The sequence below is a fragment of the Rhagoletis zephyria genome, unplaced genomic scaffold, assembly GCF_001687245.7.
Source record: "Rhagoletis zephyria isolate East Lansing unplaced genomic scaffold, Rhagoletis_zephyria_1.1 Rzeph_scaffold_00906, whole genome shotgun sequence".
Lineage (NCBI taxonomy): Eukaryota > Metazoa > Arthropoda > Insecta > Diptera > Tephritidae > Rhagoletis > Rhagoletis zephyria.
Genome location: NW_016157990.1, coordinates 136,583 through 154,040, shown reverse-complemented (window position 1 = coordinate 154,040; position 17,458 = coordinate 136,583). Strand labels below are relative to the sequence as shown.

Below are 17,458 nucleotides of genomic sequence, written 5' to 3'. Positions count from 1 at the left end.
GCAAACTATTTGAAGTTGTTCTCGTGTATGCATACATACGTGAATTTGTTAAATCCGTAGTACATATTAAAATTTTGCATTTTTCGATTCAATTCAGCCAAGCTTTTAATCAATTCATTCTACGCTTGACTTAGTGCTGCCAAAATTAAAATTTCATAATACAATTTTACAAAATTTTACCAAAGAAAGTGTGATAAATTATGTCTAAAGTGTTGGCTCAACAAAATGCACTGCCTACCCAGCAGTCCGAAAAATCTGAAAATAAAAAAACCACACCCACTGTAAAATCGCTCAATAACAACAAAAGCGGCATAAATGGTAGTACCAGCATGAGAGGAACAGTCTCCAGCTCCTTGTCTAGTTCGTCGGAGTCACCATCTACCTCATCATCGCCCATTACTGTTGATTTCGATGATTTCACCAGCAGCTCCATTCTAGAATTTCTGGCAAGGGAACAAGAATGTTGTACTGAAGCAGATGCCGAAAGCATTTTTCAGGAAGTTAGTCGTTTGGCAGACAATTCGGATACACGTAGCGTTGATGAAATTTTGCGTGAAGCTGAGCTACTAATGCAACAGCAACCGCCTTTAGGAAGTGCTGATAAAACAGACAAATCAGGACGAAATAAAAAGCCTAACGCACATGGAGTGGACAAAATACGAGTAGCTCACTCGAAACAGTCATTATCTTCAGAGCAAAAACAGAATCCTTCACCGCTGCAACAAGCTCAACCACTAACTGTGGCAATACAAAACATTAAACTAAATAGTAAATATACGAAGAGCATTGAAAATATTTGCCCAGTTCAGAAGCAAACGGCAGTAAGTGCGCCCACTCGACTGACCAACGGCAACTGTAACTATCAAGACATAGTGCAGTCACAAAAAAACAGATCGCCTGCAACGCTGTGCACAATGTCTACACCCCCAGCTACTACCACACCTCAGACGCCGACACCAACTGCCGCCACACCAATTGGCAATCAACGCTTTGATGTTTTTGTCGATAATTTGCCATCGGTGTCGGTAATTTCTGAAGAGTCGACACCGAAGGACATGCAAAATATGACAGCAAATGAAGCCGATGTGACAACCATGGCACTGGTAAATGGAGACGACGATGATACAGATACGGTGAGTTAGGGGCGCCCTCACGCAAGCTTAAATATTCATCTATGCAGGGATATAAATAAATTTTCCATGTTATTAATCTAAGTTCACATGTGTATGCATAAATTGTTTGTACATTGCTTAGTTTTTATGCATACGGGCCAATGTCTTGCAGCGGTTACTTATAAAAAGTCTACTGCAGGATACCGTAACTTGAATGTCATCAATGATGACTGCATTACAAAGTCATGCAGAGGTCATCAACGATCAAAATACCATTTCGATGAAAAAGTCATGAACGATTACCTTATAAATGGGGCCCAAAGTAATTTAAAATGTCACATGCCAGTACAAGACACTCAAGTGGTTAAAGCATGACATTCGCTACGGGGGGTCTAAGTCACATCATACCACTTGAGCTTAAATGACATGAATGCGTTTAGATACAGGTAAAGTATGCTGTAAGCACAAAAGCTATGAAGTGACTTAGAAGACTTATATCAGGAAGAGTTGGTAAAGTACGCTAATTCAATGCCAACTAGGCAGCTTCTATCTTTATTTAATAAGCAAGTACTGATCGGTTTTTATTAAGTAAAATAATTCAATTTCAACTAGAACACTCCTAAAATCAGTATAAAACTAATTCTAATTCATATATACTACTGATGACGTCTGCTACAGCTTCCACAACAATTAAGCCTTCCTTACCAGTGTCAATTATCTGTGACGGTGGTAAGAAGAATCCATATTCACCCATATCGCGTAACTCAATTACATATGGATATTTCACATCACATTCAGCCCTCGCCCAATCTGTTGAAACGCCACTTACACTTCCATAGCTTTCATAAGTTGAACTACATTTATAAGTTTTTCCAGTGGTTTCTTCTATTCGGTTGGCAGCAATTTTGCAAATACGTTGCCACTCTTTAGTAGAATAATCTTTTTCAGGCTTGTAAGCCCAAGGATAGCTAATTACTTGGTCATAGCTATGAAATGTTAAGTAAGCCTCGAGGTTGTTTCTATGTTCATATAAAAAATTACTAATAGCTAGAGTTTCCGGTTCGGAAAAGGCTGAATTACCGCCAAAATTTTCAGCGCATGGATCATTAGAGGTATCACTAGCACCCCAATCGACATTAAAATTGCGGTTCAAGTCGACACCGCGACATGTCGAACCGTTTATAATGGCACGATTCTTGCGCCAAAAGCGATCCACCTCCTGACTGTACACATATCCATCTGGATTAGCGACTGGCATAATATACCAAGTAATATTTTTAAGATGACCTGATAGATTATGCCATTTAGTCACTAATTCGTTGAGTACAAAGGTGGCTGTCGACGGACTTATCCATTCGCGTGGATGAATGCCACCTTCGATGAAAATCGTTTTGCCGTCTTGGTGATCCGCTGAAATTCTGTGGATTAAAATTGAAGTTTATTATACATAGTAGTATGTAGTTTGGGTTCATGTTGGCTGTAATAGTACATATAAATGTATTTACCTTAACACTTTGATATCTCTTCCTTCCACGGTCACACCGATATTATCCACTCTTGTAATTTGAGGAAATTTATTGTTTATCTGATGCAGGAAATCATAGATTACACTCAAGTTATGATATTGATTCCAATTCATGGCACTAACGATGAGCGGATCTTAAATATAAGCATGAAATAAATGCTAGGCGCTTTAAACTTGAAGTGCTTAAATTGTTCAATATCTAAAATTTGTTTTCTCTTCTTCACTTTATACAATATAGTTTTAAGCTAATGTATTTTTTTTCTTATGTATGCGAAGTATCTGAAAAGACATCAGTCTTATGTACAGCCAGTTACATAAATAAATAAATATATACACTAAAATGTTAACAACTATAATTATGAAGTATGTAATTTATTTCATTCCAAATTACCATCAATTTCATTTTGATCTTCAATAATTGCATTACTCCACAGCGGCTTCGAAATATTACCCAATGCTGCACTGATAAATGTCAGCGATATTAGCACTTCGCAGATAAAATATTTACAAAGCGCCATGCTACTTGCAAGGACCGCTTACGAATACAGAATAAAGAGTTTGTCTTGTAGCTTCATGCCGCTTAATTTCATTTTTGAGATAACACGTTTTTCGACTTTAATGTAAATGCACAGTATCAGGTACCCATCCCCATACGTACATATATATGCATCTGCATCTGCTCATACATACACTTGTGGTCAGCTGATTAAGTTAAGTCGCATTTTGACAAGTTTTGGCCATTTTTTGTTTATTTAATATTTATTTTTTTTTTTGTACAATTATAGCATTTTATATAACCAGAGCCATATAAATCTACATTTCAAAGATTGTACAAAAATTCAACAAACTACCAATTAAGTACAACCAGAAATTTATGCTGGACAACTTCTTTTATATGGAAGAAAATGTCTAGCTATAAAACTGCATACCTAAAATTTTTCTAAAAATTCTAAATAAAAAGTTTGCAATTTTTTGGAGGTAATTGGTAAAGTTTGTTGAATTTTTATAATTGGGTTAGTTATATAACCTGCTGCTTGCACTTTTTTATAAAAAAATATTAAATAAACAAAAAAAAAATAGCCACAACTGGTCAACTTGTCACTTAACTTAATCAGCTGTCCACAAGAGTATATATGTACATACATACATATGTATGTATATACTTACAGGCTACTTGACAGTTGGGATCAAAATGATTGCCTTTTACGCTTCAAAAATTACCCCAACACTTATATTGACATAGCGTTCCAAAATTAAATACAAAAAAAGCACAAGCTATAAGCCTAATCGAGCGATAAAAAATCAAATACATACCTCCAACCACCACCAAAATCCAGAAATAGGGACAAAAAGGTGTTCTGTATGCCGCCTAATGATTTATTTTTTAATTCACTTCAAGTAGTTTAATGCTACTCATAACAGGACAAACGTTCCCAAGCGTAATGTAATTAAAAAAAAAAATCATCACATTACCAACCTTTAAAAATCGTTTAGAATTGTTTTCCAGTATGCAGCGAACTTGCTTTGTATCGAAGAAAATGTGTAACACCTTCAACAAAAAAAAAAACAAATAAAAAATCAACTAGATTTTTTAGTGTCCTGAAACCTGTACCTTATTATAATAAACTCTAAAGGCCAGAAAATAGGCGTACTCTAATAGATTCTACAATTAAAATAAAATTTTGAAATTCTATGAACATTTGTTGAGTGCTTATACACTTTTATTAAGTTTTTTATAGAATACGCTTTATTTTTATAAATAAGTAATTAATATTAAATAAAAAAAGGCAAAACTGTCAATGCTGAAGATCAAAAGGGTGCACCATTCAAGTGACCAGAACTGATAATAATAGCGTTGTTTTTAGCATACAAACTCAAAGTATCTATATTAACCTTTCATGCATTTTTTTACTTCAAAGCGAATTTGTAGTAGAAGGTCGACCTATGTCGGCAGCCAGTTCGAAAACGACGTATCTCAGAAAACTTTTCAAGAATGGCCTACTTCAGAATTTGATTGGAAAACGTTCTATCTCTGTTTCTTAAGATGTTTATAGATACCTTATTAAAGCTAGTAGAAATACTTCATTGGACATAATGAAGTGTAGTTGAAACAAACCAATTTAAGTATACATTCCGAAAATCTATACTAAATAGGCATCACTGTTAAGATATTTACGAAAAGAAACTTCAGCTAAAGCTGGGCAGCTACAGAAGAAATGCTCTAGTTAATGTTCAAACTTTTCTTAATAAAGCCACAAATTGTGTCCCCTTTACACCCTTTGGTTGTCATGGGCTAAACTTTGGTCAGAATGTGGAAAAACTATAAGAAAATAAAATATTAATATTTTTGCAAATCATCTACGGATTTTGTCAAAATTAATTTTTTGCAAAAAAATTGAATAAAGTTCCCATAGTGCACTGTAAAGAGTCCCAGAAGATAATTTAGGTAGGCCTTCTTATGTGAAGCCATTCAAAAAGGCCTACCCAACAAGGGCTGAAATGAATTTCAATAAACATTTTTCGGAAGGGCTTAAAACTACTGAAATTATCTACAGGGGTCGTATAAGTACATATGTACCTACCTCCCCAAAAAATCAAAGTGGATCTTTTTTACCACTTGAACGAAGGAGGTCAAGCTGCAATTACTCACAATATTCTATCAAAGTTTTAAATCATATACATATATATGTACATAAATGCATACAGTGACTCAAATAAGTTTACAAATGAAGCTGTTAATTACCAAAGCAATAAGTCAGCATTTTTTCGATATGACAATGTTGATACAGATCGGTTCGTTTAAAGGAGCTCTGTTGAACTGCATCAAATTTGACATATCGGAAAAATACTGACTTTGATATTTAACCGATTCAAGCGTTTCTTTTAATATTTTAATACTTTTGTTCTTTTTTATAAAAATATACATATGTATATCAAAGTTATAAATTGTATACAAAGTTTAGAAATTTCAACAAATTTTCGAACTTTTTAATTTCCGATTTCTATAATTCTTTTTTGAAAGCAAATCTGAAATTTTTATATGAGAATTGAAGTCGGTTTTGTTGTTTGTTTAAAAATTACTTGTTTTGTCTCTCCTTTCCGAAAATGTTTGATTTTTTTCATGGGCGCAAAATCGTATCGGACGATGATATTATTTATTACACTTACAGTCGTTAACTTATCTTTTTTAAAGTATAGTTAAGTCAATAGTTAAACTTAACTACAGAAGTTTCTATGGAATTGAAATATATGAAATATATGAAATTTCTTAATTTTTTTTATTAATTTCTAGATGCAAATGCTTTGTACACAAGTACATACAGTTGTACCCAGCTTTTGCTTAAAATCGTTGAACATATATACTATATACATATGTGCATACATATATACATATATATTTCTTACAGAACATACTTAGGCAAACTTAATTCTAATACTTTCATACACACTCGATCACTCACCTACAAATATACAAATATAAATTAAATAAAAGTAATATAATTCTTAACCGATGGCCTGAGCCACCGTCTCAACAGCAATCATGCCCTCTTTGGCCGTAACGCCTATCAGTGATGGCAATAGTTCAAAACCATTTTGGCCCTTGTCGCGCAACTCGACCGTATAGACGAATTTAGTGCCACAAGCAGCACGCGCCCAATCATCCGAACCGCCACCGGCAATGCCCAACAAGGAATGCGTCACACCTGCGCGATAAACAGCGCCCGTCGCCTCGCGTATGCGCTCCACTACCGTTTTACCAACGCTTTCCAGCAAGGAAGCGTCTTTAACCTTGGCCGCCTTATATGCCCACGGATAGACTATCAGTTGACCGTAGCTATGAAAAGTCAGGTATGCAGCTAGATTATTTTTGCGTTTTAAAAGGAAATTCGTGACCGCTTGCGTTTCCAGCTCAGAGCCTGGTGATTTGCCGCGATATGTATCGCTGCAGGGATTTGATGATGAACCGCGACCATTCCAGTTAATATTGAAATTACGATTCAAATCAACGCCTACACAGTTCGAAGATGGCGAAGGTGAACGATTTTTGCGCCACAGCCGATTTACTCTTCGACTGTAAACGTAGCCATCTGGATTCATAACGGGCATAAAATACCAGGTGCGCTCCTTGAAGTAGGCAGGTTGATCTTTCCAGTTTGACATGAGCTGATAGAGTATGTATGTGACAGTGGCCGGACTGATCCATTCGCGTGCATGTATGCCGCCATCAATCCAAATTTTTTTATATTCGCGTGGATTCTCAGAGATTCTAAAAAGAGAGTGTAAGAGGTAATTTGTATATTTTTTAGTTAAAGGTATTATTATTTCACGGGGTTGAATTAATTGCGGGTGTAGCTAGGAAAAAGTTAAAGAGACTAGTTTTAAGCCTTGCGTAAACCGACTAACGTTTGCATAATCTGAAGATTTGAAAATATACATAGTATGTATTTAAATAAAAAAATGTTTTTTTTTTTTTTATAGAAAAAAATGCTCATAAAATATCGATTAACTGGCTGATAAAAAAAAATAGTGATGGGAGTTAATAAAGTAAATAAAACAAATAATTTTTCAGCAAAATACAAAACCGACTTCAATTCTCATATACAAATTTAAGAGTACCGTTAATTTCTTCTTGGCGTAATGATCGGATCTAAACAAAATTAGTACGGGACCACCTTTCCTTTAAAAAAATATTTATTATAAGTAAATTATAGAAATCGGCTAACGTGGACTAAAGTTATGCGGTAACACAAAAAAAAACTTTAAATTTTTTGATGTCGATTAAAAATATCACATGAAATACAACAATTTAATAAAGGAAATAAAAAGTATAAAACTAAATTAAAGTTGGATACACAAATCCGTATTAAGTATAATATGCATTTTTATGCAGATTTTAGCATTATCATATTATATCGAAATACGTAGAGGTACAGAAATGTGGGAATTTAATTTTCATTACCGCTTAGATACAACCCTAATGCACATCACTCGCCTACATTGCCCTTGATAGACTGTGTTAGTGTACTTAATATTTTCATTTTATGGTGACACGAATTCATTTTAAAGTGTCTAACACATTTAACGTGGCCAGAACAAAATTTAATTATCACACAATTGCAGCTTTTCTGCGGCTACAGCAACAACACTACCAAAGTATGTATACCAACTGTCAACTGCACGCAGCTTGGTTTGGCGACTGTTATCAAAAGAACAGACAACCAGCAACAAATTTTAATTTCAAAACATTTGTGTAGTATGTAAAAGCAAATAAAAAAATAACTTGGTTTACATTTCCCAATTGTAAATTTTGTTATTAGTGCAGTCAAATTACGAAAGCTGGATTTGAAGGACTTATAGGGCTGCGGAATCGGCGCCGTCTTGTTGAAAATCAGAGAGAATAAGGACTCAATTAGAGATGGACACGGGACTAAATATTTAACACCGATCCGCCCATCCCGAAATTCAATTTCTAAGTCCCGAACCCGCCCATCCCGACGATTTTCAGAATTGTACCGCGGGTCCCGTGAGTTCCATATTGTATCACTAAGCAAAATTCACATGCCTTTCAAATCATCTTCCAGTTATTTTGTTTTGCTTTGCTGTTCGTTTTCGTCTCAGTACAACGTTTTTAAGGAAAATTTTCTGAATTTGCTAAGGTTGCGGTTTTATCTGGAGTGTCGGGGAAAGGATTTTGGTCCCGTCCCGCCCACAAAATTTTTACATACCATTTTGGAATTAGTACCGTGGGTCTCGCGGGTCCCGATATCCCGCGCCCATCTCTAGTCTCAATTAAACTTATGTCTGGGTTGCCATACGTGGCAATGTAGTAAAAATTCCATTAAGACTTTACTCCATCTCATCTCAATTATTTTTACAGTGGATCGAAATGCACACTTTTTGAACAAAAATCAAATTTTTAAGCATGCCATTTAACGTGTAAAATGACTCCAACGATAATTTTTGTTAAAGGCAATTTATAGTAGAATTCAGCAAACAATTTTTTGAAGGGATATTTTAACCCACTAATTCCTACCACAACCGGACGTGTTGATTCGGTTATGAAAAAATGTTAGCTAGAGGGTTAACACGTTTTACGAATATGTTAAGTATAAAATTTTGCAAGGAGATACAAAAATCGAAACTTTTGTGGATAAAGGGGAAGACTAAATACATAATGAGGGAATTCGCAAGGCGAGTTAAGCGTCGTAATATCTTCAGCTTAAGATTTGTACATTTTGACAGTTACTGGGTAGGGTTTTTTTGGAAATCTTTTATTGAGCTAAACTTATTCTCGATCAAAATTTCTAGACAACCCCCACAACTAAAGTCTTATGCTGGATTTCCACTAAGCGTTAAATGGCAAAAATGACAAATGACAAAGACGGGAATTACAAAATAATCGTGTCATTATATTAAAAAAATTATCATTAAGTTCATTAAGTTCATTTCCACATGGCATTTTTTTAAATGGCGTAAATTCGGAAATCGTGGAAATACGGCATTAGTTGTTTTATGGAAATGAAAGATCAAAATGGTTTTAGGAGATTCGCTGTGTACGATTATGGCTAATTATATATTTTTCAAAAACTTTTCGGTATAGTTAGAAATTCTTTTAACCATTTTAATCGTTATTTTACATAGACAAATTTTAAAACTTAAGACATTTCCATGCCCAACACGCCTTGTAAATACCCTAGATAGCAGCATTTTTTTCATATCCAAAAAAATAAACCAATATTTTGCGGCTGACACATTGCGCCGTATGCATAAAACCTAAGCAAGTGCGTTTTCTTTACATTTTAGACCTTTTACTCGATTTGTTTAAATAAATTTAAGTAAAAGGTATGAAATTTTAAGTAAAACTTCTCTTCCGAAAACTCGCAAGATTTTATTCGGTGAGTTTTTGGTTGTGAGTTTTGCACTCGATGCACAGCTATCCAACTCTGGGCTTACCGAGTGGTTTATTCATTCATTCATAAATAAATTGTGAATACTCTCTACTTTGAATTACCTCAACACTTTTAGATCACGTCCCTCCGCTGTCTTGCCAATTGAATATAAACGACAAATATTCGGAAACTTGCCACGTATTTCGCGCATAAACGAATATATCACTTCCAAGTCGTGATAGTCCTTCCAATGAATGCCGCTGCGTGCTTGTTTCTCTGCAAATATCAAAAGTGCATTTATTAACTACATCGTGCTGCAGTTAAAATTATTGAAATTTATCACTAACTTGTACGACTACCCGCCTCCGCTTGTGTCGCATTTATGCCATCCATTTCGGCGGCGTCAATGAGCGCCTGTATATTCATATGCATCACTTCTTTGTCGATATTGCGTGCGGCAAGATAGCTGCGTGCCGCCTTCAAGTTATCCTTATTGATGGAGATATCAAGAAATTTTGAGTTTTCTTTCCAAATGACGCCACCTGCAGATATAAATAAAAGTTTCAAATTAAATATCTAATAAACTGATTTGCTTACATACATACATACATATGTATATAACTAAACAACTAAAAATCTATATACGCACCGAATTTACTCTCCAATGTCTCTGCCAGCGGCATGCTATTCTGCATATGCTCTGAAATATTGTAGATGCGCCACAATTGTGCATCGTCGTAGCGCACTGGTATCTCATTGACTTCGAGTAAACCATCCACGGCATCATCGTCTTGTGCTGTTGCATACGATATATTCGCGTTGATTTCCCTTTCATAGAGCATTCGATTTCCTGTTTGTATGTTTTTGTCAGCAATGGGCTCCAGGCGACTGATATCGAAAGCAGTGGTGAGCGCGAAAAGCACAAACACGCTGTAGATACCGTAGTGGCAACGCAGCATATTGGGCTCGGTATGTGGGGAGATGGTATGTATGTATGTAGTAGGTAAAGTGGGCTGATGTGAGCAAGGGCAAGTGTTGTCGGTAGGGCTAAGTGGGGATTTTCCAACTGTAAAATATGGAAATAGGATAATTTTGTGAAAATTTGCTCATGTACAATGAAAACTGGATATAATTTTTATATAATATTTTTTTGTAGCCTTTTTTATTTTGTTTGTATTTATTTTATATTTTATTTTATTTTATTTTATTTTATTTTATTTTATTTTATTTTATTTTATTTTATTTTATTTTATTTTGTTTTATTTTATTTTGTTTTGTTTTATTTTATTTTGTTTTGTCTTATTTTATTTTGTTGTATTTTATTTTAATAACACTCGGAACTCAAGATGTGGTCAGTTTATTAAAAACTAATTACGAATGCAATCAACCAAGCTCTGCTCTAAGAAATATTAATGCATAATCCTACTATTACTTTGAATTGCGATGCTAGTGCTTATGTAAGAAAAAAACAGAAAATTTCGTTTAAAAATCAGACGACTTGAGTTGCACGCCTCCTGAATAATAAATGCATAGTTAATTCTATTTAATTTTAGTGATTTACATTCAATATTTATATGCAACATACATGCATTTTTCAACTTTTCTTTAACTTGCTATGTATTTAGGTGTGTATGTAAGTACGTAAGTATGTAAGCAATCTTGCAATACATTTTTAACCCACCTCCCTATGAGCTAGAAACTTGAAACATCAAACTTAGCTGAGAACCCGATGACCATACAATACGGAAGATAAATTAATCCGAAAGGTGGCGCAGGAGTCGTTCGGATTTGGTTCATATTTGGAATGAGTTCCTAACACTTGATGTTTAGCCAGCCGTGGAAGCCCCTATCGCCCAGCTCTCACTGAGCCGATTATAGGCCCATCTGTCCAGGTGTAGTGCACAAGTTGTCAAAGATATTCTAAGGCCCACCCTCTCTAGGAGATGACCTCAAGGGAGTCCTGCCTGACTAAAATTTTTTGGAAGTAGTCCGAGGCGATTGAGAGAGAGGTCAGCTATTCACCGACCATAATGAGCATATAGTAAATATTTACTCTTCTAATCAGTAATACACTTCTGTCTTAAAAACGCTGTAAAAATCCGGCAGCCTGAGGCACCTTGCGAGGTGCACCAATTTCGCTTTGAGAGTACAGTCGTGGAGCGTGCAGGAAATCAGCCTAAGTTGTTCCCGACTCTGAGTTTGATCTGAAAAGCTCCGTCGATATTGAGAATGATGCCAACTACAACGTTTTTCTATGTACTTAAAAGTCTCATCAATAATTATAACAATTGTATGCTGGGCGGTTTCCATAGATCTACCTTTTAGGTAAGAATGCCGAGAGAGGCTCAATCGCTCTCGAGGAATTTAATTTTTATTCAATCAGTCTCTCAAGAGTCTTTAATAAGAATGAAAAGTGAGTTCAATGCACCTAAAACAGTTTTAATGTTATATACAAGGACCATAATTATTATAGCTTTTTACTGGGTTATAAGCATACGTGCATATATACATTAGGATGCCTCATTATTCTTGCGAAAAAATCGGGGTTTCCATCAGAGTTATATAATTCTTTATATTTAAAAACTTGCGCCAAAATATTTCGGAAAAATATTTAGCCTAAGCTAGATCGAATTAAAAATATATACTTCCAAAAATCGAGAGTTTTTATAGTTAAAATTAGTTTTTAAAAATACGAAATTTTTCCAAAAAATCAATCAGGTGTTAGAAAAGTTTTAGCTTTAAAGTCAGCAAAAGATGTTTAAAAATTTTACCAACGGAATCAAAACAATGAGATTTCCTGCGCAGCTCATGTCAGTCTTAATATTTCTCTAAAATATCCTGCTACAAGTCTAAAAATATAATAAATTTTATAATTCCAGTGGAAAATACGCAACTTTTTTTAGTGTCGTACATATGCAAAACAAAATTTAAACTTCTAAAACCAAGTGAAAATCAAATCATGCCGTTACTCATAGGGAAGCCTAACTAAATATGAGCAAATTGTAATATTAGACTCATTAAGTCATTTAGTTTTTTTTTGTTTTGCTTGCGGTGACTACGTATTAATAATTTGTACTTGGTTTTAATAATCATATTGCAAGGTTATTGCTGATTGAAAAAATGTTTAATAAAGTCAATAAACTCATACGCTTTTTGATATATGTAAATATCGTCAACATTACGAATGCATCTAAGTTCACATAAAACGTTTTGAAAGCCATTCTAAAAAGTTGTAAAGTCTCGTATATTTGAAGAGATACATATTTACATGTATGTATAATGTTTAGGGATATATGTACAGTGGCGCTCATCTAAATAGCACACTTTTATTTTTTACAATATTCACAATGTTTTACGCGATACATTTCTTTCGCTAATTTTTTATAAAAATATGTAGGTATAGTTGATTCTATAACATAAACCATATAAGTCAAAGTTTAAAACTTGTGCGCAATTCAGGAAAATTTAATTTTGTCCTAAATACATACATCTCTACATGATGTAACGGAATTATTAAAAAAAAAATATTTTTAAAAATTGGAAACATACAATTTAGCTTCTTTTGTAGCTTTGTGTAGAGCTGTAAATTAATTGCAATAATAAATACAATATGGTACTTAAAGCCAAATCACATGATTGGTGCATTTGTATAGATTTTTAAATGTACAAACTACACTTGTCTGTTTAATTGGGGTCGCAGTTAAAGATATTTCTTAACGTAACTATTCAAGATTATTTTATGTTTAAATGTTTATGGACAGTACTAGCAAATCTTTTTGTATACAGTTTTTGCCAATAAAATGAAAACGAATTCAATATTTACAAATTGTTCAACAAGTTTTTATAAAACTGTCCACAGCAACGGCAAAGTGAACGATTCAATATTTGAATACACAGTTAGTATTGAAAAACATACATATACAGTCTTCAGAACGGCACATATGTTAACGGTAGTCTAATAGATTAAGATCTAGAATACCCATTGGCCTATCTTCCGCATCAGAGTGTTACATGTTTTTTGAGCCACGTTTGATACGTTTCATATAGTCATCCGCATTTGTATCTGGAATCCCATTCTCACTACATGAAAAAGCTTTTTAATTATAACATTTTGTTTTTTGTTGTGTTCGTAACTCCGGCGGCATCTAGTTGGTAGTTTCGTTACAAAAGAATTTTTCTTCCTATTACCCAAATACATTTCGAATATAAAACAAATCGGCCCATAAATACGAATTGTATCAAAAACATCCAATCGAGCGCCACCTGGCGGGTAAATAGTATTTCACTTCTCTTTGCTAATAGGGATTTCGAATATAAATAGGTATTTTAGTAATAACTTGACTTCAGCGCAAACTTTTTCGTACGAAGCTGATCCTGTTAGCTATGTACAAAAAATAAATAAAAAAATATTTATAAAATCTTATAGTTCGTTCACAAGATAAGTCTCAAATAACTTAGAAACTACGTCAATTTGAGCCTTTTAAAAGACACCATTAGAATCCTCTCACATTGTGTAATTCCTAGTATTTTTACTGAATGTTTACACTCTGAACGCAGTAAGTACTGTGTGGCGGTGGTAGGCCAGATACAGGTCATGCTCTTCGACCTCCCATTTTAATAGATCGGATTTTGAATCAAACAAACAAAACTGACATCTAGTAACTCTCTGGCTACCTTATACGGTGTTCGCATGAGGCGATTTTGCAGGCAACTTTTAGTTGAAAGCAACAATCGCTTGGTGTGAACGGCCTTTCAACTAATCGCTTCCAATGAAGTTGGGGTGCAGCCAACTTTTGATTCAACTAATCGCCTCTAAAATTGCCTGGAAAATCGCCTCATGCGAACACCGCCATTCACCAGTATTGCCATTTTGGTGGTGGTCCCCAGAGTTCTGTGCAATGTCGCTGTGTTCACACATTGTACACATTTTCACATAAATCTGGGTCATTCCCCGATTACGTGCACCCGATTGGCATGTGAACGTTTCGGGATTTTTCGTTACTTTCGTAGTTTTATGAAGAACCCTTCGGGAGTTTTCGGTATTATGCAGGTATGTCCAATGGTACATTTAAGTTTTAAATTGCATTTTATGATTAAAAAAATGAATAAAAAAATAAAAATTACAAGTTATTGGTTTTTAAGGTCTTATGTCTATGAAATTCTGGAAGTCCGTAATTTGCAAAATTTGCTAAAAATGTTGCCTTTTTCCCCCAAAAAGGATACTACTTGCGGTGTCTGGTAAAAAGAGAAAGTTATTCCGTATATCAGCAAGTTTCAATCATCACTCTACTCTCCACAACGGTAACGTTAATCGCGGCCATCAACTGCTGCAGCTGCAACTTACAATTTTCTATAGGCGCACAGCTAGAGGCATTTTTTAAAGCTTAAATATTTTCAAAAAATGCAATTTTTTACTTCCTGATTTGCTTTACTTACTGCAATTCAATATTTGTTTTGTAACTAAATGTAGATATTTTATAAAAAAATTCCACTTAATTACCAACACGCGATATTTAATTATAACAAACTATTCAAATACCTATTGTAATGCTGTGCACTTGAAGCTAAGCATGTACAGTCACTCACAGAAGTATTCGTAAATTAGTTTTTTCACGATATTCAAAATGTTTTTCATCATAAATGTTTTTTGTTAATTTTTCTTTAAAATATAGCTCATTCTACAACAAAAACCATATAAATCATTATTGCAAACTTTGTACAAAATTCATAAAAATGAATCAAACTCAAAAAAATTTTTATTAAATTTACAAACTTTTTATTCAGAATTTTTAGAGAAATTTTTAGTATGCAGTTTTGTAGCCCGTCCAATTTTAGTATAATAAAGTGGAAGTTTCAAGTAGCTAAAGATTACCACTGATTTTTTAGATTTTGAACAAAACTATTTTTATATGGAAGAAAATGCGCAACACCCTCGACAAAAAAAAAATCAGCAGTAATTTTTAGTTGCTTGAAACTTGCACTTTATTATACTAAAAATGAACGGGCTACAAAAGTGCATACCGAAAACTTTTCTAAAAATTCTGAATAAAAAGTTTGAAATTTTGATGCAAATTTTTTTAAGTTTAATTAATTTTTATGAATTTCGTACAATATTTGCAATAATGATTTAACATTTTCAACATTTTGAATATTGTGAAAAAAAACTAATTTACGAATACTTCTGTGAGTAACTGTATGTATGAAACAAAAGAGTGATAATACAATACAGTGGATAAAGCAAATATTTTTCAAGCCCCCGAGCAGCGCTCCGATAGCTGTTGCAGCGCCTGATCGCTTACACGCCGCAATCTTTCGAACGTGAACACACACACGAAGCACGTAAACATCAGAGTTCGCTTGTAATTGCACTATCATTGGCATTAACCTTTGTTTTTTTTTTGGTTTTTTTTCGCATGCATGCAATTAAATAGCCGCCAAGCACCGATTGCAATTGCTTATTTAGTTTAAAATTTTTATACAGGCTTACAACTTACACTCCTTGCCTTTTGCTGCCTGGTAAGCGACACGACCACAAAAAAAAAATAAAAAAAGCTGAATCACTGATTTAAAAACAACTGAAATTCGATTGAGCCGCAATAAAGCGCTTGGTTTCAACAGCACTTTCAACTTTATGCAGTCCGTATCAGAGTTGGAGTTGTGGCTTGACGCTGCGCAGTAATCACCTTTCGAGCGCAAATGGTAGCCACTTGCTGAACTTGCTGGCACGTTGCACGATTTGCTATTGACTTTGACTTTGTGCGATTTTAGGTAACTGCAGGCGTCTCAGTTCACTTTTTAGTTGACGCAACCGTCAATGAACGCAGCAATTAAAAAAAACATACAGACAAGCAAAAGGCCAAAAAGGAAGAAAAACCAAATGGTTTAAAAAATGTATATTTAAAAAACTCGTTTACGCTGTTGTGACGGCTTTTAGGAAATAATGCTTGAATTGGCCGGCCGTTGCGGCTGTTAAAAGTCTTTCACCAAAAAATTTCATCAATTTCGAAAACTCGTTCTGCCTTTGTCTTTTCTTTTCTCTCTCTTGTATGCAGTTTTGGCTATTGTACTCATATTTTTCCTGAAACATTAACTTCAACTCGTTTTTTGAGCCATTATTCTTTTTTTTTTTTGAATTGTTGTTCGCCTTTGAAACTTAATGCGGTTGTTGTTTTAGGCCTGCAATTTCTTTAAGCATTTTATTTTTAGCGCAAGCACGCATCCGCATTTACATACCTACTACATACACATAGGTGGCTGCACTTGTTGATGGCATCACATAGGACCAACAAGTAAAATTACATATAAATCTTAAGTGTTTTTTTTTTCTAAATTAAAAACTGCTTAAAATCCTCATTAAAAATATTCACGCACTTAATATGTACATACATACTTATATACGCACATACACGCATTTACTTTCTTTCATCAAAAAAATATGCACTTAATATTTAATCACCTTTTCTTATCCACGCCCTTATCCACTGTTAACTATGTACGTTCACAAACGTTACTACGTTGCTTAGCACTTACTATTACGTTATGACGAATCTATTTACTTACGCGTGCGCCTTTCGCTTTAATTAAATTATTAATTATTAGGTTTTTTGTTTTTAGATTTTTACCGCGCGCGGTTTTTTATCCGCGTTACGTTGCGCGCCGTTTGCAAGAGCAGTTAGACTAAGCGTCGGAAATGGTGAGCCCTCAATTTTTATACTGTGCGCGTTCGCTTATCAATCGTACAGGCGCGCGCGCAATGAATCGTTGTGGCGTTGAGTGAGGCGCACGCAGTTGGAGCTTCGAACTTTGGAGCAGCGCGATCGCGGCACCGTCAGGGGCGCGCGCTTTGCTGACTGAGTATAAGCGGGCGTTTCACTCGTTGAGTTTCGTTGGGTGCTTGCAGTGCAATGTTGTTGATTATGACTTTGTATTGT

At 34.5% G+C, this 17,458-nt stretch overlaps 3 protein-coding genes across 5 annotated transcripts in view; 1 reads left to right on the top strand and 2 right to left on the bottom strand.

Annotated features, from left to right (window-relative positions):
* Positions 1–17,458, top strand: part of LOC108361993 (serine-rich adhesin for platelets) — a 76,382-nt gene that overhangs the window by 341 nt on the left and 58,583 nt on the right. The window contains exon 2 of one of the 2 annotated variants that reach the window (XM_017614812.1): positions 135–1,133. In XM_017614812.1, coding sequence (XP_017470301.1) covers positions 201–1,133 — 933 coding nt within the window. In that variant the 5' untranslated portion in view covers positions 135–200. Of the gene's footprint in view, positions 1–97; positions 1,134–17,458 lie in introns of both variants that reach the window. The other variant, XM_017614811.1, reaches the window with a different exon arrangement.
* LOC108361995 (carboxypeptidase B-like) lies at positions 1,683–3,194 on the bottom strand. Its single transcript, XM_017614815.1, has 3 exons — positions 3,029–3,194; positions 2,618–2,771; positions 1,683–2,530 (listed from the first exon to the last, which is right to left on the bottom strand). Exons 1-3 carry the CDS (start codon positions 3,153–3,155, stop codon positions 1,738–1,740), a joined length of 1,074 nt encoding a protein of 357 aa, XP_017470304.1. The 5' UTR covers positions 3,156–3,194; the 3' UTR covers positions 1,683–1,737.
* On the bottom strand, positions 5,734–17,199 carry LOC108361994 (carboxypeptidase B-like). 2 transcript variants are annotated; one of them, XM_017614814.1, is made up of 5 exons: positions 16,984–17,199; positions 10,177–10,593; positions 9,875–10,069; positions 9,650–9,803; positions 5,734–6,904 (listed from the first exon to the last, which is right to left on the bottom strand). In XM_017614814.1, the coding sequence occupies exons 2-5, from the start codon at positions 10,484–10,486 to the stop codon at positions 6,142–6,144; spliced, it is 1,422 nt and encodes a 473-aa protein (XP_017470303.1). In that variant the 5' UTR covers positions 10,487–10,593; positions 16,984–17,199; the 3' UTR covers positions 5,734–6,141. The 2 variants fall into 2 exon arrangements, with proteins under 2 accessions (XP_017470303.1, XP_017470302.1); XM_017614813.1 differs by lacking the exon at positions 16,984–17,199 and adding an exon at positions 16,015–16,251 and having other exon boundaries at positions 6,142–6,904.